At 36.7% G+C, this 22,613-nt stretch overlaps 1 protein-coding gene and 1 pseudogene across 3 annotated transcripts; both read left to right on the forward strand.

Moving 5' to 3' along the window:
• Positions 1 to 380: 380 nt before the first annotated feature.
• LOC145562664 (monosaccharide-sensing protein 2-like) lies at positions 381 to 5,528 on the forward strand. Of its 2 annotated transcripts, none has more exons than XM_081623033.1 (7): positions 381 to 515; positions 1,246 to 1,353; positions 1,519 to 2,085; positions 2,686 to 3,216; positions 3,640 to 4,004; positions 4,309 to 4,496; positions 4,622 to 5,528. In XM_081623033.1, the coding sequence occupies exons 2-7, from the start codon at positions 1,275 to 1,277 to the stop codon at positions 5,064 to 5,066; spliced, it is 2,175 nt and encodes a 724-aa protein (XP_081479159.1). In that variant the 5' UTR covers positions 381 to 515; positions 1,246 to 1,274; the 3' UTR covers positions 5,067 to 5,528. The 2 variants fall into 2 exon arrangements, with proteins under 2 accessions (XP_081479159.1, XP_081479152.1); XM_081623026.1 differs by lacking the exon at positions 381 to 515 and adding an exon at positions 522 to 900.
• Positions 5,529 to 6,468: 940 nt separating this feature from the next.
• LOC145562675 (splicing factor-like protein 1 pseudogene) lies at positions 6,469 to 10,228 on the forward strand (annotated as a pseudogene). Its single transcript, XR_014094430.1, has 2 exons — positions 6,469 to 8,936; positions 9,867 to 10,228. The product of XR_014094430.1 is annotated as a splicing factor-like protein 1 pseudogene (transcript).
• The last annotated feature ends 12,385 nt before the right edge of the window (positions 10,229 to 22,613 follow it).

Raw genomic sequence — 22,613 nt, forward strand, 5'->3', positions numbered from 1 at the left:
ATATTGAGCCGATCTAACATGCATCTGCATGACTTCATTTAATTGTAATTTTATGCATAAAAACCAACATTGGCCAAAGAGAACAAAGGGGATACCAAAAGATTGACCCTTATGGTAAAAGTACTCTATGTTTTAATTAGTAAATTTTTCTTAGTTGTAACCTTATATGCTCTCTGTTTTTCTCCTCATCATCAATAATTGTACATAATCCTCACCCACATATACAATTTATCAATTTTACATTCACTCTGTACATCTTTAAAAAAAAATACATAGTAAAAAGTAAAGTGAAGTAAAATTTTAAAGCAATATTTAAAAAACGGACAGAACACCCTATAAAATATTAAAATCCGACCCGAACACACCCAACCCTATGGTTAATCATTGTAAAGTTAACTAACTCTAATAATAAAAAATCATCCTCGGAGAAACAGAGCACTGAAAAATGCACGTTCTTCGCCTCTAAAACCTTGTCTGTCTTACATCTGGCGGGAATATACCCTGTTGAAGAACTGGTAATTCGACCCCAATTCTCACCTTTTTCACTTTCTGTCTTTTTTTCATGTCAATTAATTACTGTTTGTAGTTTTTACTAAGATTCTTGAGAAGATTCTTTTGTGGGGATGATATTTTTTTAGTTTTAATTCCAGCTATCACCAAGCTAAAAGCCAATCTATGATATCAATAATGGCGGTCTTCATAATCTTCTCCTGCATCTGAAATCACAAATCTTGGCTTTCTGTATTCAATCTTTTTTATTTTATTTTAGGTTTATGATTATAATTAAGGGTCGGTGCAAAATTTTTGTATAAATTTGAAATTATATCTTTTGGCAATAATAAAGATTCCGCTTTATTTCCTGTATTTTTTGAGGGGGCTGATTTGCCCATTGCAAAAAAGGTACGTTTTTTTTTCCTTCTTCTGAATTTTAGATCTTTTTTGATGGGCTTTTAGATCTATTAATATTGCTATTATTGCAATGTGTTTAGGTATATGTGTAATTCTGAATTTTGGTATTATTCCACTAAAAAAGTTTTGAACATAGTATAAATTTGCTATAATGTATGAAGTTTGATTTGGAATTATGAAATTTTGTAATGGGAGGAAGATTTAGGTATTTTTCTTGAATTCGATGTTGAATTAAGGTTAAATATTGTGGTAGTTCATTGAAAGATTTGATCTTTGATTTTGAAAGTAAGATTTAGCAGTGTTTAATCATGATTTTGACCTGAAATAATGATTCAGGTTATAGGGTGCAATTTATAGCAAGCAAGATGAGAGGAGCAGTATTTGCAGCATTAGCTGCTACAATGGGCAACTTGTTGCAAGGGTGGGACAATGCAACTATTGCAGGTAAATCAAATTCTGCTCTTTTTAGTTCTTTTGCTGATTTGAATGACAATTGAGAAGATTAGTTTGTTGGGTGTTTATATGATTTATCATAGTATTAGATTTCGAAATTGGAATAAAGTAATCCTAGAATTTTGAGAGTTGAGATTATGCTTGATGTTAATGTAGGGGCTCTAATATACATCAAGAGGGAATTCAACCTTGAAACACAACCAACATTGGAGGGGCTTATTGTGGCCATGTCTCTTATTGGAGCCACAGTTATCACGACGTTCTCAGGTCCCGTTTCAGATTCAGTTGGGCGCCGGCCTATGCTGATAGTCTCATCATTGTTGTACTGTCTTGGTGGTGTTGTTATGCTATGGTCTCCCAATGTATATGTCTTGCTCTTGGGTAGGCTGTTGGATGGATTTGGAGTTGGTTTAGCAGTTACTCTTGTGCCAGTCTATATATCAGAAACTGCACCCCCGGAGATCAGAGGACAGTTGAATACCCTCCCACAGTTCACTGGTTCAGGAGGGATGTTCTTGTCTTACTGTATGGTATTTGGCATGTCTTTGATGGATGCACCGAGTTGGAGATTGATGCTCGGTGTATTATCAATTCCATCCCTTTTGTACTTTATCTTGACGGTATTTTACTTGCCTGAGTCTCCTAGGTGGTTGGTCAGCAAAGGGAAGATGAATGAGGCTAAGAAAGTCTTACAAAAATTACGCGGCAGAGAAGATGTCACTGGTTAGTATTCTGTTTTTTCCCTAAGTCTTTAAGTTATTAAACAATGCTGACAGTAGCATCCCTTATTCTGTGATCTGAAGAGTTCATATTTTGTAAGGTTTTTATGGAGTTTCTTGATAGGAGGTGCTCATTGATTTATAATTAATATATGTGGGCTTTGTTGCTACCATAGTCCCTGCCATTCTGTTGCTGGCACATAGTGAAGCAATAGTGTACTTTGCTTAGTAGCGCTGAGTGTCAACTACTAGTCAAATCTATTGTTTTGTTGAATAATTAACATGATGTGGGAGAAGAAACAGAAAAGGCCGAGTGTATACAATTTGAGAGCATTTATATAGTGTAATTACCAGATACTACAAATTCATTGTGGCCATCAACTCAACATAAACGTGAGAAGTTCTCTAGTGAATTTTACGTGATCTATAGACCTTTAATGCTAGTACAGTTGTACAGGGACATATAATGTTTTATGCTTGCATCATTTGTTAACATTCAATGTTTTTTGTTCGTGGTTGTATAAAAAATTAAGAATACACACTGATGCTTTTTTGTCCAACTGATTACTTAATATTAATTTTGTACTATTCAATCATCTTGTAGGTGAGTTGGCACTGCTTATAGAAGGACTTGGAACTGGAGTTGATACTTCCATTGAAGAGTATGTGATGGGCCCAGCAAATGATGAGGAAGCCACCACAGATAAGGATCAAATCAAACTATACGGTGCTGAGCATGGCCAATCTTGGATTGCCAAACCAGTCACAGGACAAAGCACGCTTGGCATGGTTTCTCGTTATGGAAGCATGGCCAACCAGGGAAGTATGGCTAACATGATGGATCCTCTCGTCACTTTGTTTGGAAGTGTACACGAGAAGCTGCCCCAGACAGGAAGCATGAGGAGTGCAATATTCCCAAACTTTGGGAGCATGTTCAATACTGCTGCTGATGATAATGTTAGAGATGAAAATTGGGAGGTTGAGAGCCGAGGTGAGGATACATCTTCTGATGTTGGCCATGATGACTCTGATGATAATCTGAGGAGTCCATTACTTTCACCTCATGCCTCTGGTGTTGCTCCTCCATCAAATGGCAGCATGCTGATGCAAAGTGGTGAACTAGTCAACAGTACAGGTATCAATTCAAATGATAATAATTCTTACATTAACAGTACTGTGATGTAATTTTGGTTTTTACTGCATTCTTTGAAAAATTTGTTCTTTCCACTCTTAGAGATCTTTTTGAAAAAGATGTTGATGATGGCTATGTAACCGTCATGCAATTCTACCCTCTCCTGATATATCTGAATTCTCGGGCTTGGAAGGAATTGAGGAAAACTGCTCATACTATTACCTTAACTAAATAATTGTATGATAGATTTTAAGGGAAATGTGAGGTTAAAATTATGTGACCTTCTACCTAAATCGGAGAGACTTGGAGGGTATTGCGCCTTTCTTTTCTGACTGAAATTTTTTCTTTTCTATTCCTTTTATGGTGCTTCCTGTTACTATTTATATGAGTTATATCTAACCTAATGTTTACATTCTTCCCTGACAGGTATCGGTGGAGGTTGGCAGCTTGCATACAAGAAAGCACAAGATGGAACAGGCGAATTGAAAAGGGTTTATCTTCACCAAGAAGCTGGCATGGGGTCTATGCGTGGGTCCATGCGTGGATCTATGCGTGGATCAGTCGTTTCACTACCTCCATCTGATCTTCTTGATGGTCAGCTTATCCAGGCTGCTGGTCTTGTGAGTCAGTCTACCCTCAACATCAAAGATTTCAAGGGAGATTCTCCCCTTGAGGATGGTAATGTACAGCCTTCAGCAGCTGCTACTAAAGGGCAGAGCTGGAGGGAGCTTCTCGAACCAGGAGTTAAGCGAGCATTGATTGTTGGTATGGGAATGCAGATACTTCAGCAGGTAAACAGGGTTTTTTGAAGTTTAGGATTTGAATTTACAGTTGTTAAAACTGAAAACAACTCAGAAACTCAATTCTTTTGTATCCAGGATTTGAATTTTCTGATCAGTCTGTTTCTTGGTAGTTATTATTTTACTTCCTAGGCTGTTTCACCTCCCCCCTCCCCCATTCTGTTTCATCTTCAGTTATCATATTTTCCTGCATAGATAAAGGGAATGTAGGCAGTAGGCTTTACTATTTCCTCGTACTCCTGCTTATGTAATTTGTCTGACATAAATTTTGTTTTTTTTTTTGTTCTGAATTCAGTTCTCTGGGATCAATGGAGTTCTCTACTACACCCCTCAGATTCTCTCACAAGCAGGAGTGGATGTTCTCCTATCAAGATTGGGGATTGGTTCAGACTCCGCTTCCCTCCTGATTAGTGGGTTGACAACATTGTTGATGCTTCCTAGCATAGGCCTTGCTATGAGGTTGATGGATATCTCTGGAAGAAGGTAACAAGCTCGCACAATTGCATCATCACCACTTCATGATTTTAACACCTTCATTACTCTATTCTGTTGTAATATGTGCCACATGATTTATATGTAGTATATAAACATGTTTTTTCACCATGCAGGTTTCTTCTGTTAAATACACTCCCCGTCTTGATTGGATCACTGATTGTTCTAGTTCTTTCCAATGTTATCGAAATGGGAACTGTCTTACACGCAACATTATCCACTATTAGTGTCGTTGTCTACTTCTGCTGCTTTGTCATGGGATTTGGTCCAATCCCCAACATCCTATGCTCCGAAATCTTCCCTACTAGAGTCCGTGGGATTTGCATTGCCATATGCTCTCTTACCTTTTGGTTTGGAGACATCATTGTCACATACTCTCTCCCTGGTTTGCTCTCCTCTATAGGCCTTGCAGGAGTCTTTGGCATCTATGCCATAGTTTGCACCATTTCTTGGTTCTTTGTTTACATGAAGGTACCCGAAACAAAGGGCATGCCCCTAGAAGTCATCAGCGAGTTCTTCAACGTGGGAGCAAGGCAAGCTGAGGCTGAGAAAGATATGTGAGTTTTGTAATATTCAGAGTTTTGATTTGCTCATTGCTTCAGGCCCTCGAAGTAGATGCCTGAAAGAAGTCAGTAATGACGAGTCTGATCAACCGTGAAAAATGGAGAAGAAAGGAGAACCTAACATTTTTTGCAATACAAACTTGATGCTGTTGCATCAGTCAAAGAAAAAGGTTACTGTGGGTGATTACACTACTCCAGTCACCCCTTCTCCTAAAAACAATAGTTCTCGGCGATTGGATTTGCAGTTTTGTTCTGTTTATTGATAGTGTAATGTGTAATTTCTATCATTAGTTTATTTGATTGTCTAATTTATTTCTCTTTATCCATTAACATTGTTACCTGGTTACAATATGGAGAAATGGTTAGCTTTTACTTAAACCTTTTGAATCCTAAGACCATGTTAGTTTCTTGAAACACCTCACATAAATCAAGAAGGAAGAGGTTACTTTGAATGTTCAAAGACATGAAGTTTCCTTTACTTTTCAGTTTACACTCATCAGCTTTGACCTATCCTTTGCCTTACAAAATTTCATTCATACATGGTTTTTTTTTAGTCAGCAAAGGTACAAGTTTGTTCTTGACATCCCAAAATCTGAATCCCATTTGTGTCATTAAGTCTTACACAAATATACTTGCATGACACTATGAGAGAGAGAATAAGAGATAAAATTTCGAATTTGATTTATCTTGCTTTCACAAGAATCAAGTGTCTTGACTTGATCCACACTCACAAATAAGTTATGTTATGTTGAAAAATGAAAATAAACTCTAATAACTTTGAATTGTATTATTGCTCATAAGTTCAAATAATAGAATTTCTTAAAAAAAAAAAAGTTCAAATAATAGAAATATATATGGGTTAAATTATAATCATGTGAATCCAACTCTAAGCACCCAGTTCCTAATACACACCAAGTAATACTTAATCTATTGGTAAAAACCATGATATCATCCCTCTAAGTACACTAGTTTGCGAGGATTTTTTACTCCTTCTCCCCCCCCCCCCCCCCTTAAAGCACTACCAGGTTGGATAAACTTTTCCGAAGTTGTGATCTAATTGAAGCCTTCTTCGTTATCTACTACTCTCTTCATTCCATAATAATAATTGATAAAATTATCTTTTTTCCTCAATATCTTTAATCATGTATTAGTAAAAATACTTAATATTCTAATAATACACTGTAAATTAAATTAAAATAAATCATGTCATTTCAATTATTTTTGTAAAACCGAAATTATTTTTATTAAAATTATTTTTACTAATTCTATGTTATTATGTTCTTATGGGTACCTGTTAACCCGTATAATACATTAACACAAAGCAAGATAGGGAGTATATGGATATCCCAAAAGTAATTGGATATGCCGCCTTAAAGTTGATAACTGTTTTTTAATCCAACCCTAAATTCTTTAATTCAATACACTCCATACACTTTCACTTCAAACAAACCAACAAACTCTCTTTCTTTCTCTCATTTCTTCTTCACTTTTCCCTCTTTTTTTCTGGGTTTTTTCAACTCAATCTCTTCGATTCTCCATTAATCTTCATCAATGGAAGCTCAAAATCTCCCTGAATCTTTACCCCAATCTTTAGATTCCTACCCTTCTCAACCTCCTCACCAAACCCTAGCTTCTTACCAAGAACTCAACGACCAAACCCTAACCCTAGCTCAGACTCAATCTGACCATCAAACCCTAGATTCTTCGCAGTTTCAGAATAATAACAACAACAATCACCAGAATGGAAATGGGGCGAGTGAATCTTTGCCGAAAACCCAAAGTGGGACTACTACGGCCGACAGAGATCAATCCGGCGGCGAAGAGGAGACGACTAGCCGTAGAAAGCGCCGGAGTAGGTGGGACCCGCCGCCGTCTTCGGATGATGGAGCTGCTGCTGCCGCTGCCGGAGATGGTGCCGGAAGAAAGAGGAAATCGAGATGGGCGGATGACGAGCCGAAGCCGGCGTTTCAGTTGCCTGATTTCATGGGAGGTATTGAATTTGACCCTGAAGTTCAATCTCTTAATAGTAGACTTCTTGAAATTAGTAGAAAATTGCAATCTGGATTGCCTTTAGATGATAGACCTGAAGGGGCTAGATCCCCGTCCCCTGAACCGGTTTACGATAACATGGGAATTAGGATTAATACTAGGGAGTATCGTGCTCGTGAGAAATTGAATAGAGAGAGACAGGAGATTATATCGCAGATTATCAAGAAAAACCCGGCTTTTAAGCCTCCGGCTGATTACCGGCCTCCTAAGCTTCATAAGAAGCTTTATATTCCTCAGAAGGAGTTTCCTGGTTATAATTTCATTGGGTTGATTATTGGGCCGAGAGGAAATACTCAGAAACGGATGGAGAAGGAGACCGGGGCGAAAATTGTGATTAGGGGTAAGGGTTCTGTTAAAGAAGGGAGGTTGCAACAGAAGCAGAATTTGAAACCTGATCCTTCGGAGAATGAGGATTTACATGTTTTGGTTGAGGCTGATACGCCTGAATCACTAGAGGCTGCTGCTGCTATGGTGGAGAAGCTGTTGCAGCCGGTAGATGAAGTGCTTAATGAGCATAAGAGGCAGCAGCTAAGGGAGCTTGCTGCTTTGAATGGGACTATTAGAGATGAAGAGTTTTGTAGGCTGTGTGGTGAGCCTGGTCACCGACAGTATGCCTGTCCTTCGAGAACTTCAACTTTTAAGAGTGATGTGCTGTGTAAAATTTGTGGTGATGGTGGACATCCAACTATTGATTGTCCCGTTAAGGGGACAACTGGGAAGAAGATGGATGATGAGTACCGCAACTTTTTGGCAGAGTTAGGAGGTACAGTCCCTGATTCTTTGGCCAAAGCTGAAGATTCTTCGTCCCCTGTTGGGTCTGGTGGTGCTGGAAGCAATCCACCTTGGCAGAGTAGCAGTAATTCCAGTAGCGCACATGCGGGTTTGGGCTCTAATCCTAGTAAACCTAAAGATTATGATGATACTAACTTGTATATTGGCTACTTGCCACCTACTCTTGATGACGATGGCTTGATACGCCTATTTACTCCTTTTGGTGAGATTGTGATGGCTAAGGTTATAAAGGACCGTGTTACTCAGTTAAGTAAAGGGTATGGTTTTGTGAAGTATTCCAGTGTTGAACAGGCTAATGCTGCCATTAACGGTATGAATGGCTATCGTTTAGATGGACGGACTATTGCAGTCAGAGTTGCTGGGAAACCTCCTCAACCAACCGCTCCCCAGCCTCCTGCTGCTCCAGCAATGCCACCGTATCCAGCTGCAAATCAAGCTCCAGGCGCTTATCCGTCTCAGCAATTCACATCTGGTGGGCCTCTTGGTAGCTCTGCTCCAGGGAGCTACGGTACTCCTGTTCCTTGGGGGCCACCTGTCCCTCCCCCTCCTTATGCTTCCTATCCCCCTCCACCACCTGGATCAAGTTATTATCCTCCTATGCAGAATCAGTCTGTGCCTCCTTATGGTGTTCAGTATCCTCCTCCGCCTGTTCCTAGTAACACTTCCACACAAACTGTACCTCCTGGTGATGCACACCAAAATTTCCCGCCTGGTGTGCAATCTCAGAGTAGCGCATCTGGTCAATCCCCTACATCTAGTGTATATGGTTCAGCAGCTACTTTGGCACCGCCTGCCCCACCTGCCTACTTGCCTTCTTATGGCTATGCACCTTATTATGGAGCACCTCCTCCCCCACCTCCTGCTGATCAGCCACAAAACATGCAGAATGTCCCATGGGCTTCAAATCCTCCAGCGCCACCTGTATCAGCTTCAGAACAGTCAACCCAGGGAGTAGATATGGAGTATGAGAAGTTCATGGCAGAGATGAAATAATTCTTGTTTTGGCATACTGCTTAAATGCAATGAGGTATTGATACTTATCTTTTTTTTTGCTCACTTTACAGTCAATTATGTTTTGCTTAGCTATCTTTTATTATATTGGGCTGACAACTATAGAATTTGTTTCTTGTAACTAATACTCTCTGCAATAGCTTTTTAGCTGAATACATATCCCGGCTTCTTTGGATTTATAAAAAGTAAGATAGATTTGTATATAGCATTGTCATATACCTTGTAAATATTGAGTGTTGGAAGATTTACATTGTGCTGACATTTATGTCTTTTAATTAAGATGCTGTGAACTGAAATCAAGCCGAAGTATTACAGTATCGTTTTTAACTCTTCAATGTCAGTTGGACAGCAATTTTTTTTTTTATCATCATCCATTACAGGAGACGAAGCTCTTTAGAGAGAGCAGTTGGAGGACAGGCCCTCGTTTTGTCATGAAACTCATGCTAATTTAAGTGTAGTGACTAGACACAAAAAAAAAAAAAAAAAAAAAAAAAAAAAAAAAAAAAAAAAAAAAAAAGTGTAGTGACTAGACAGACAGTATCACAGTAGGGTTGAGGGATTTGATCTGTTAAGTATTGTGGAAGGAACTAGGCTAATATTTTAGGAAACTTTGACTTGGGTGTTAAGATGTTAGTGTTGAAGAGAGGATTGCGAGTTTGTTTTATAAATCCTTTCAATTTTATTATATCTATTTTTTGACATCTTATCCTTGTCAATTCTTCACTGTGGTTTGTCATGAAGTTTGGTGTGCAGTTCTCAGCTTCTGCTGTCTGAATGTCGGTATTCCTTTCTGCTTCTGGTAGATCTATACGCTTCTTTCTAGTATCATATGAACTTGGTGGGAATTATTTTCATAGAATGTATCCATGCTGTTGTATCTTTTGGCTTGTTTCCATATTTTCGTTTGCTAACCTTGTCATTGTTATTGTTGTAATATTCTTGACAGGCATCATGTTTCTTGGAGCTGTTGTGAACCTGATTTCTTACATATTGCCATGACTTGTTGGAAGTTTAGGACTCACCTCTTTAACCTTGCTGTACTGTTATGACATTTGCAGAGATGTGGGATACAAGTTGAGCTCCTCCAGCCTCTATTACACTAGCAATTCTGAAGTTCATCTATTTTACGTTTTCTTATGCAGGACTTCTCTGTACTGGGATTTCATGGCATTCATGGATCTGCTTCTATTTTTGTTTGATATTATTTTTGCTGTCAAGATAGCTATATGTTACCTGGATAAGACTTGCTGATCCTGTTTTGTATTTTTTTTGTCAACTATAATATTTCACCTTCTTACTTTTTCTTAATATCCTAATTTTTTTTCAAGTGATTACCATGTGTTCCTCACTGTGGTGGAAGTTTTCTTGTTGACAATGCTGCTCACTGCTGGTATGTTCAGAGCTTCTCATACCCTATCAGGTAGCTGTTCCTGCAGGATGGAAAAGGCTCCTATGGGGGGTTTTTGATTACTTGACATTTATAAATCTACCCAAGCCATTGATTTTTTCACATGCCAGATGACATTGCTAATGTAATTATTGAGCTGTTATTGGCAGGTTAAATAGCAATTCCTTGTGGTTGTATGCTTGGATTCTGCAAGGGAGAATGTTGCTGCTTTTTGGATGATTCATGAATTTTGTGACTTCATAAATTCTTCTTCTAGTTATTGATAATTAGTCTGATTCTACAACTCTCTAGATGTACTATGATAGATTGATAGCTCAGTTTATGTTATAAATCCATTGTTGTGCTTCATTAATTTTAGTAGAAGTCTCTACATAAGTTATACCCTTTGAGGTTTGATCATTCCCTGGGTATTGGTGGTACCTAGAGAAGATATACTATTAGGATAGACAACCAGTGATAGTTTTGGTATAGACTTTTGTGGTTGAGAAACTTGAGATTTAAAGAAGTATTATAAGGATAGGTAAGGTACATTAGAGTCATCAATAAGAGGGAGAATGAGGATGTGTAAAGAACTACATCGTTTAATGTTCATATTAAGGGTATGGAACAGCACGTTGTCTCGTATTTGTATGGAAATTGAATCCGGATTTTGTAATTATCAGGTTAACCTTGAATAGTTCTGAGGGCTTTGTAGCTTTCATTTTGCAGGAGGGTGTTATGAGTCATATTGCTGTAATAGCATATATTGTGCTCTTGGAATGTTGTTTCCTTGTGAATTCATCTTTGTTGGTAGGCATAGCATGATGTGACAGAACTAAGGCTTTTCTTTGTTTATGGTTTCTAGTAATATGTCACTTAGGTGGCCTGTTTTTCTTATAGCCTTAATTTCATTGTCATAGGCTCATAGTCCCCATAGGTGTTCTAGATAAACTGTCCTAGTTTGTAATCCTCCAATCACCTTCCTTACATAGTATCAAGCTGAACCAAATACAAGTGTACATACAATGGTTGATATTGTTATATGTGTTCATTGCTTTCTTTTGATGTCAAAGTGAGCCTTTACCTTCAAATTCTAGATGTTTTATGTTGGGTTCTTTTGTCTGGTATGTAGATTTTGTAGGTATGATTGATGAAATACGAGCATTGATTGTTTTTTCTGCCTTGTCATTTTCTTATGCCAATCACCTACCTATTTCTAAAATTTTCCCCCATTGATGATCTGATTATACTTTTAAAATATCAAGTGGTAATCATTTGATTGAGTCAATGGTTATACAGTATACACATGTAAGAGCACACACACTGACATGTTCCAGTTATCGTTGATAGTTTTTTAGGCCATGAACTACTACATGATTTTTGCACGTTGTGCATAGTATATAGTCCATCAATAAGCTGTACTCACTCTCCTTGATCTTTATTCCTGATCCTTACATCTCACTTGTTTGTGGTGACCTTGAGATCTCACATTGTGCCTTTTGAGTGTGGTTGAACATCAAAAATTGTTATTTGCTAATTTATCCTGTGCCTTGTTTGCCTTCATGCCTGTTATTATATGTTACTTTGTGACTGGTTTCTATTACTTGTATAGGGTTTTATTCAATTGTTTATTTGTTGTGGGGCTAGTCTACCGAGTTATTAATATTAGATGGCATTTTCTTATTTTACCTTCATATGTGTGTGATTATTATCCTTGATGAATGTCCTGATGTTACAACCTTTTTGTTCTTGTTGATCTATTGATATTTGACTGATACTATCATCAGCCTTCTATCTCCTTCTAGATTTTCTAGTGTTAAAATTTTTCTAAAAATAACTTACTAATATTTTGGCTGATGATATGTCTATGTTAATCTTTGTACAACTAGTATATAGTATGTCAGGGGGTAGGAGGCCTTCAAAAGAAGTTTGCTGCTGTTGCTAATCTGCTGGACATCTGTTTATCTCATCCTTTGAAGAAGTTGGTATTCTCGTCCAATTGCGAACAAGTGAGTTAATTTAGGGGGTGATGTTGTACTGCTAGGTATTGATGAGACGCTAAGGGTTGGTTTTTTTTTCTTTTTTACATTATAATATTTATTCGGATTTGGGGGGTTGTGTTGTGGGCTTGATACAAGCATCTATTGCTACTAGGATATGCGTCTGGTAGGCAGATTTTTTTTTTTTTAGGAATTTTTGTTTAAGGTCAGATTAGCCTGCTTTATGATTTGCATTTGAAATTATGAATTATCCTTACTTTTGTGAAAAACTGTCTAGTTTTCTTGTTTAACCATGGCTATGCTGCGAATTTGTGATGATGTGCTTTGTTATTTATTTTTGTGATTGTATCATGTATTCCTGAGATCGTATGACTTCTTGTGGTTTATACCTGTTACCTGGTGCTGTTATTAGTTTCCACAGAATACAGGTGAAAACAACATAAACATTTGGTTAAGTTGGTACAAGTAGTCTAACTGGCCTTTGTGTTCAGGTAAGTGCAGTAAGTATACTAGATTCTTGAGTGCTTGTTGTCGTGTACATGCTGTTCGAGCAACATGGAGACGATGTGCTCCTTTCTGATGGCGATAGTGGTTTTTTAAGTGTACTGGGGGTAGTTTTCTAGTGGGGATATCCTCCCTTGGTGCATCTGCATATGCTTTATATTTATGTAGTTTCGTTGAATTGTTGGAGGCCTTGAAAGGGATTTAATTGCGTAACCTGGTAAATGATAGGGAACAACGGCGGCCAGTCTGCCACTTACATGATACAGAATAGTGCCTATTTGCTTTGCTCTTGACTTGAGTCATCTGAAACCATTTCTAGGACACTTGGGAAGTGTTGTTGTCATTTGTTGGCCTTTTATTATGGAGGGTTTTCGCACACTTTATTTCTGGTTGAATTTGAATCGTTGAGCTTTTTTTTATTAGGGACACGTGTTTATGATGTTTACTTTGCTCCAAATGATTACCAATGTGTATTGTATAAAATGAAACAACATACGAGTATTATACTATCTTATGATCTTTGGCGGGCAATTATGTATGTATTGTCATGATTTAATTTGCAAACTTTTTTAAAATACATAGACTAGGTGTTGATTAACACCAGAGAAAAATAAGCTATGATCTTAGAGTTGTCAAAAGTTGACCCAACTCGAAATACAGACTTAAACCCGATCTATCTAAACTCGAAAAAATGGTGACCCAAACCTGACCTGATCCGACCTGAAACCAACTCGAGTCACTAGTATGTGGGACTCAAACTCAAACATGAACTAACCTGAAAATGACTTAACCCAAATGTAAACTGTAAATTATTGATCTGAACCAAACAAATTGATGCAAACCCGTTTAACCCGTCAGAACCTGAATTTAACACGACATGTTATGAACCTGACATGAATTCAACCCAAATAGTTTTTAACCTATCCCGAATTTAACCCAACCTGCTACAAACCCTAATCAACTTATGATTGACCTAACCCAAAGTTTATCAGACCTACTACTAACCCGACCAAAAAATTCAACCCGATATGTTACTAACCTGACTCGAAATCAACCAATTTGCTATTATCTGACCTAAATTCAGCCCAAGTTGTTCCTGACCCGATTTCAAACCAAGTTGGTCCAGGCCAACAAAACAAAGGAGCATTATCCTCAAACTTAAGAGTTAAATATAGTATATATTTTTTGTATGGTCAAAGGAGATAATTATCTTCCTAAATTATTAACTATAGTTCCCTAGTATATTGCCATATATTGTTATATATTATAGTCAAAGTAAATAATTTGTTTGATAAAAATGATAATTATCTATTTATAATTAGTTGAACCTAAACATGACCTGACTTGGAAAATGATCCGACTTGATTGTAACCTGCAAATTATTGACTTGAACAAAACCCGAATTGAATCCGAGAATGACCCGACTTAAAAATGACCCAACTTGATTATAACCCGCAAATTATTGACTTGAATCGAACCCGATTTGAACCCGAGAATGACCCAACTTGAAAATGACCCAACCTGATTAAAACCTGCAAATTATTGACTTGAACCGAACCCTACTCAAACCCGAGAATGACCTGACTTGATTCTAACCCGCAAATTATCGACTTGAACCGAAACCGACTCGAACCCGAGAATTACCCTAACCCGTATTAACCCGTGAAAATCCGAATTAAACCTGACCTATTGTTCACCCGACCTGTAATTAACCCGACCAAAAACCGACCCAAATCCGATAAAAAGTATGACCCGACGTGACCCGACTCAAGCATGACCCATCCCAAACCCAACCCGCATAGGTTATGGAATAAATTCGAATAGATCTGACCCGATTTGACCCGACCAACTCTAACCGACCCAAAGCCGACCCGTTTAACCGAATTGACAGCTCTACCTGAAATCTCTAAATTTCTCAAAAAGCGTGGATATTAGCCTTTAATTTCGGATTTTTTTTACTTTTTTTCACTCGGAAACAAAAATTGCCGAAATGTTTACAATGGTCCCTAATACCCTCCGGGAGTCCAATTGGGTGGGTGGAACCATCCAATTTGCCTTTAAACGACCAATTTACCGGTTTACAACTTGCACCGAATTCTTTAACTCAAGCTTAATTACCACGAACATTTTTGACAACATATAATGATCATATATGGATCCAAACGTTATTATATGACCCCGAGATATATTCCCCCCAAAAAATAAATGCTTTTCGACACCGGACCTCGAAAATTTCGAAATTTCTCAAAAAGCATGATTATTGGCCTTCAATTTTAGAATTTTTTGACTTTTTTCGCCCGTAAATAAAAATTGCGGGATTGGATACCATTGTCTCTAAAACCCTCCGGCAGTCCAATTAGCAGGGTGTAACCATCCAATTTGCTTTTAAACGACGAATTTCTTTTCGACTTTGGGCCCCGAAATCATCCAAATTTCAAAAAAAAAAAAAAGCATGGATATTTCAATTTTGAAATTTTTTGACTTTTTTCGCTGGGAAATAAAAATTGTTGAAATGTTTACCATGGTCCCTAAAATCCCCCGGGAGTCCAATTGGGTGAGTAGAACCATCCAATTCTCCTTTAATCAACCAATTTACCGGTTTATAATTTACACCGATTTAATTAACTTAAGCATAAAATGAACATTTATGACAACAAATAATGATCATAAATGGTTCCAAAAGACATTATATAACTCCGAGATATAATTCCTAAAATCTCAAGTCTTTTCGACACAGGTTTCCGAAACCTCCAAAATTTCTCAAAAACGTGGATATTAACCTCCAATTTTGGAATTTTTTGACTTATTTTCGCCCGGAAATAAAAATTGCCGAAATGTTTACCATGGTTCCTAATACCCTCCGATAGTCCAATTGGATGGTTAGAACCATCCAATATGCCTTTAAACGGCCAATTTACCGGTTTGCAACTTGCACCGATTTCATTAACTCTAGCTTACCACAAACATTTATGACAACATATAATGATCATATATGGTTCAAAAGGCATTATATGACCCTGAGATGTATCCCCCAAAATCTCAAGGATTTTCGACACCGGTTCCCAAAACCTCCAAAATTTCTCAAAAAACGTGGATATTAGCCTTCAATTTTGGAATTTTTGACTTATTTTCGCCTGGAAATAAAATTTACTGAAATGTTTACCATGGTCCCTAATACCCTCCGAGAGTCCAATTGGATGGTTGGAACCATCCATTTTGCCTTTAAACGGCCAATTTATCGGTTTACTATTTGCACCAATTTCATTAACTCTAGCTTACCAAGAACATTTATGACAACATAAAATAATCATTTATTGTTCCAAACAACATTATATGACCTCGAGATGTATCCCCTAAAATCTCCTTTCTTTTCAACTTTGGGCCCCGAAACTCTCGAAATTTCCAAAAAAAAAAAAGCAATGAATATTTCAATTTTGAAATTTTTTGACCTTTTTTCGCAGGGAAATAAAAATTGTTGAAATGTTTACCATGGTCCCTAAAATCCCCCGGGAGTCCAATTGGGTGAGTAGAACCATCCAATTCTCCTTTAATCAACCAATTTACCGGTTTACAATTTGCACCGATTTCATTAACTAAAGCATAAAATGAACATTTATGACAACAAATAATGATCATAAATGGTTCCAAAAGACATTATATAACTCCGAGATATAATTCCTAAAATCTCAAGTCTTTTCGACACAGGTTTCCGAAACCTCCAAAATTTCTCAAAAAACGTGGATATTAACCTTCAATTTTGGAATGTTTTGACTAATTTTCGCCCGGAAATAAAAATTGCCGAAATGTTTACCATGGTTCCTAATACCCTCCGATAGTCCAATTGGATGGTTAGAATTATCCAATTTGCCTTTAAACGGTTAATTTACCGGTTTACAACTTGCACCGATTTCATTAACTCTAGCTTACCACAAACATTTATGAAGACATATACTGATCATATATGGTTCCAAAAGGCATTATATGACCCTGAGATGTATCCCCCAAAATCTCAAGGATTTTCGACACCGGTTCCCGAAACCTCCAAAATTTCTCAAAAAACGTGGATATTAGCCTTCAATTTTGGAATTTTTTGACTAATTTTCGCCTGGAAATAAAATTTGCTGAAATGTTTACCATGGTCCCTAATACCCTCCGAGAGTCCAATTGGATGGTTGGAACCATCCATTTTGCCTTTAAACGGCCAATTTACCGGTTTACTACTTGCACCAATTTCATTAACTCTAGCTTACCACGAACATTTATGACAACATATAATGATCATTTATTGTTCCAAACGACATTATATGACCCCGAGATATATCCCCTAAAATCTCCTTTCTTTTTGACTTCGGGCCCCGAAACTCTCGAAATTTCCAAAAAAAAAAGCATGGATATTTCAATTTTGAAATTTTTTAACTTTTTTCGCACGAAAATAAAAATTGTTGAAATTTTTACCATGGTCCCTAAAATCTCCCAAGAGTCCAATTGGGTGAGTAGAACCATCCAATTCTCCTTTAATCAACCAATTTACCGGTTTACAATTTGCACCGATTTCATTAACTTAAGCCTACAATAATGAACTTTTATGACAACAAATAATGATCATAAATGGTTCCAAAAGAAATTATATGACCCCCAGATATAATTCCTAAAATCTCAAGTCTTTTTGACGCCGGTTTCCGAAACCTCCAAAATTTCTCAAAAAACGTGGATATTAACCTTCAATTTTGGAATTTTTTGACTTATTTTCGCCCGAAAATAAAAATTTCCGAAATGTTTAATGTAGTTCCTAATACCCTCTGAGATTCCAATTGGATGGTTGGAACCATCCCATTCTCCTTTAAACGACTAATTTACCCATTTACAACTTACACCGATTTCATTAACTCTAGCTTACCGGGAACATTTATGACAACATATAATGATCATATATGGTTTTAAATTGCATTATATGACTCTGAGATGTATTCCCTAAAATCTCAAATATTTTCGACACCGGTTCCCGAAACGTCTAAAATTTCTCAAAAAACGTGGATATTAGCCTTCAATTTTGGAATTTTTTGACTTATTTTCGCCTGGAAATAAAAATTGCTGAAATGTTTACCATGGTCCCTAATACACTCTAAGAGTCCAATTGGATGATTAGAACCATCCAATTTGCCTTTAAACGACCAATTTACCGGTTTACAACTTCCACCGATTTCATTAACTCTATCTTACCACGAATATTTATGACTACAAATAATGATCATAAATGGTTCCAAACAACATTATATGACCCCGAGATATATTCCCTATAATATCAAGTCTTTTCGACACCGGTTCCTGAAACCTCTAAAATTTCTCAAAAAAACGTGGATATGAGCCTTCAATTTTAGATTTTTTTGACTTATTTTCTCCCGGAAATAAAAATTGTTGAAATGTTTACCATGGTCCCTAATACCCTCTGAGAGTCCAATTGGATGGTTGGAAACATCCATTTTGCCTTTAAACGACCAATTTACCGGTTTACTACTTGCACCGATTTCATTAACTCTAACTTACCACAAACATTGATGACAACATATAATGATCATTTATTGTTCCAAACGGCATTATATGACCCCGAGATGTATCCCCCAAAATCTCAAGGATTTTCGACACCGGATCTCGTAACCTCCAAATTTTTTTTCAAAAAGCGTTGATAAATTAACCATAAATTTTGGTATTTTTTGACTTTTTTTTTCGCTTGTAAATAAAAATTTCCGAAATGTTTACCATGGTCCCTAATACCTTCGGGAGTCCAATTAGGTGGGTGAAACAATCCAATTTGCCTTTAATTGGTGAATTTTCCGGTTTACAACTTGCACCAATTTCATTAACTCAAGCCTGCCACGAACATTTATGACAACATGTAATGATCATATTTGGTTAAAAACGGTAATATATGACCTCGAGATGTATCTCCTAAAATCTCATTTCTTTTCGACACCGGGTCCCGAAACTATCGAAATTTCTAAATAAACATGGATATTAGCCTTTAATTTAGGAATTTTTTGACTTTTTTTGGCCCGAAAATAAAAATTGTCAAAATATTTACCATGATTCCTAATACCCTTGGTAGTCCAATTAGGTGGGTGGAACCTTTCAATTTGCATTTAAACGGCCAATTTACCGGTTTGCAACTTGCACCGGTTCCATTAACTCAAGTCTACCACGAACAATTATGACAACATATAATGATCATTATTGATCCAAACGACATTATATGACCAGGAGATGTATCACCTAAAATCTCATTTCTTTTCGACTTCGGGCTTAGAAACCCTCGAAATTTCCAAAAAAAAGCATGGATATTTCAATTTTGAAAATTTTTGACTTTTTTTCGCACGGAAAAAAAAATTGTCGAAATGTTTATCATTGTACCCAAAACCCTTCGGTAGTCCAATTGGGTGGGCGGAACCATCCAATTCTCCTTTAATAAACCAATTTACCAGTTTACAATTTACACCAATTTCATTACCTCAAGCCTACAACGAACATTTATGACAACAAATAATGATCATAAATGGTTCCAAACGACATTATATGTCCCCGAGATTATTCCATAAAATCTCTAATCTTTTCGACAACGGTTCCCGAAACCTCAAAAATTTCTCAAAAAACGTGGATATTAGCCTTCAATTTTGGAATTTTATAACTTATTTTCACCCGGAAATAAAAATTTCCGAAATGTTTACCATGGTCCCTAATGTCCTATGAGAGTCCAATTGGATGGTTGGAACCATCCAATTTTCCTTTAAACGGCCCATTCACCGGTCTATAACTTGCACCGATTTCATTAACTCTAGTTTACCACGAACATTTATGACAACATATAATGATCATATATGGTTCCAAACAGCATTATATGACCCCGAGATGTATCCTCTAAAATCTCAAGGATTTTCGACACTGGGTCTCAAAACCTTCAAAAAAATTTCAAAAATCGTGGATATTAACCTTAAATTTTGGTATTTTTAGATTTGTTTTTGCTTGAAAATAAAAATTGCCGAAATGTTTACTATGGTCCCTAATACCCTCCGGGAGTCCAATTAGATGATTGGAACCATCCAGTTTGCCTTTAACAACCAATTTACCGGTTTACAATTTGCACTGATTTCATTAACTCAAGCCTACAACGAACATTTATGACAACAAATAATGATCATAAAGGGTTCCAAACGACATTATATGACCCCAAGATATATTCCCTAAAATATCAAGTCTTTTCGACACCGGTTCCCGAAACCTCCAAAATTTCTCAAAAAACGTGGATATTAGCCTTCAATTTTGGAATTTTTTTTTACTTATTTTTGCCCGGAACTAAAAATTGTTGAAATATTTACCATGGTCTCTAATACCCTCCGAGAGTCCAATTGGATGGTTGGAACCATCCAATTTGGCTTTAAACGGTCAATTTACCGGTTTACAACTTGCACCGATTTCATTAACTCTAGCTTACCACGAAGATTTGTGACAACATATAATGATCATTTATTGTTCCAAACGGCATTATATGACCCCGAGATGTATACCCCAAAATCTCAAGGATTTTCGACACCGGGTATCGAAACCTCCATAATCTTTTCAAAAAGCATGGATATTAAACTTAAATTTTGGTATTTTTTGACTTTTTTTTCGCTTGGAAATAAAAATTGCCGAAATGTTTACCATGGTCCCTAATACTCTTTGGGATTCCAATTAGGTGGGTGAAACCATCTAATTTGTCATTAAATGGTGAATTTACCGATTTACAACTAGAACCGATTTCATCAACTCAAGCCTGCCACAAACATTTATGACAACATGTAATGATCATTTAATGTTCCAAACGACATTATATGACTCCGAGATGTATCCCCTAAAATCTCATTTCTTTTCGACTTCGGACCCCGAAACCCTCAAAATTTCCAAAAAAAAAGCATGGATATTTCATTTTTGACATTTTTCGCATGGAAATAAAAATTTTCGAAATGTTTATCATGGTACCTAAAACCCTTCGAGAGTCCAATTGGGTGGGTGGAACTATCCAATTCTCCTTTAATCAAACAATTTACCGATTTACAATTTGTACCGACTTCATTAATTCAAGCCTACAACGAACATTTATGACAACAAATTAAATAATGATCATAAATGGTTCCAAACTAAATTATATGACCCCGAGATATAATCCCTAAAATCTCAAGTCTTTTCGACACCGGTTTCCGAAACCTCCAAAATTTCTTAAAAAACGTGGATATTAGCCTTCAATTTTGAAATTTTTTAACTTATTTTCGCCTGGAAATAAAAACTGTCAAAATGTTTATTATGATCTCTAATACCCTCCGAAGAGAGTCCAATTGGATGGTTGGAACCATCCAATTTGCCTTTAAACGGTCAATTTACCGGTTTACAACTTGCACCGATTTCATTAACTCTAGCTTACCACAAACTTTTGTGACAACATATAATGATCATATATGGTTTGAAACGGAATTATATGACCCCGAGATGTATCCCCCAAAATCTCAAGGATTTTCGACACCGGATCTCGAAACCTCCAAAATCTTTTCAAAAAGCGTGGATTTTATTAACCTTAAATTTTGGTATTTTTTGACTTTTTTTTCCCTTGAAAATAAAAATTGCCGAAATGTTTACCATGGTCCCTAATATCCTTTGGGAGTCCAATTAGGTGGGTGAAACCATCCAATTTGCCTTTAAATGGTTAATTTACCGGTTTATAACTTGCACCGATTTCACAAATCAAGCCTGCCACGAACATTTATGACAACATGTAATGATCATTTATGGTTTAAAACCGTATTATATGACCTCGAGATATATCTCCTAAAATGTCATTTCTTTTTTACACCGGGTCTCGAAACAATCGAAATTTATAAAAAAAAACATGGATATTAGCCTTTAATTTTGGAATTTTTTGACTTTTTTTCGCCCGAAAATAAAAATTGTCGAAATGTTTACCATGGTTCCTAATACCCTTTGGCAGTCCAATTAGGTTGGTGGAACCCTTCAATTTGCATTTAAACGACCAATTTACCGGTTTAGAATTTGCACCGATTTCATTAACTCAAGCTTACCACGAACATTTATGACAACATATAATGATCATTGATTGTTCCAAACGGCATTATAGCACCCCCAGATGTATTTCCTAGAATTTCAATACTTATCGACACCAGGCCTCGAAACCTCAAAAATTTTGCAAAATGCGTGGATATTAGACTTCAATTTTGGATTTTTTTTACTTTTATTCGTCTGGAAAAAAAAGTTGCCGTAATGTTTAAAATGGTCTCTAATACCCTCAGGGAGTACACTTGGCTAGGTGGAACCATCCAATTTGCCTTTAAACAGCCGATTTACAGGTTTACAACATGCATCGATTTCATTAACTCAAGCCTACCTCGTACATTTATGACAACAAACAATGATCATATATGATTCCAAATGACATTATATGACTCTAAAAATGTATTCCCTAAAATTTCAAGACTTTTCGACACCGGGCCCCAAAACCTCCAAAATTTCTCAAAAAGCGTGGACATTGGACTTCAATTTTGGAATTTTTTAACTTTTTTTTGCCCGAAAGTAAAAATTGCCGAAATGTTTACTATGGTCACTAATACGCTCGGAGAATCCAATTGGGTGGGTGGAACCATCCAATTTGCCTTTAAACGGCCAATTTACTTATTTACAACTTGCACCGATTTCATAAAGTCAAACCTACCACGAACATTTATGACAACATATAATGATCATATATGGTTCCAAAAGGCATTAT

Source organism: Chenopodium album, chromosome 1 (assembly GCF_948465745.1).
Source record: "Chenopodium album chromosome 1, dcCheAlbu1.1, whole genome shotgun sequence".
Taxonomy (NCBI): domain Eukaryota; kingdom Viridiplantae; phylum Streptophyta; class Magnoliopsida; order Caryophyllales; family Amaranthaceae; genus Chenopodium; species Chenopodium album.

What these genes read in the sequence shown, in the direction of transcription:
- LOC145562664 (XM_081623033.1), top strand. Translation starts at nt 1,275, where the DNA reads ATGAGAGGAGCAGTATTTGCAGCATTAGCTGCTACAATGGGCAACTTG. An exon ending in GAATGCAGATACTTCAGCAG is followed by an intron (nt 4,005 to 4,308) that starts GTAAACAGGGTT and finishes TTCTGAATTCAG; the next exon opens with TTCTCTGGGATCAATGGAGT. An exon ending in ATGGATATCTCTGGAAGAAG is followed by an intron (nt 4,497 to 4,621) that starts GTAACAAGCTCG and finishes TTCACCATGCAG; the next exon opens with GTTTCTTCTGTTAAATACAC.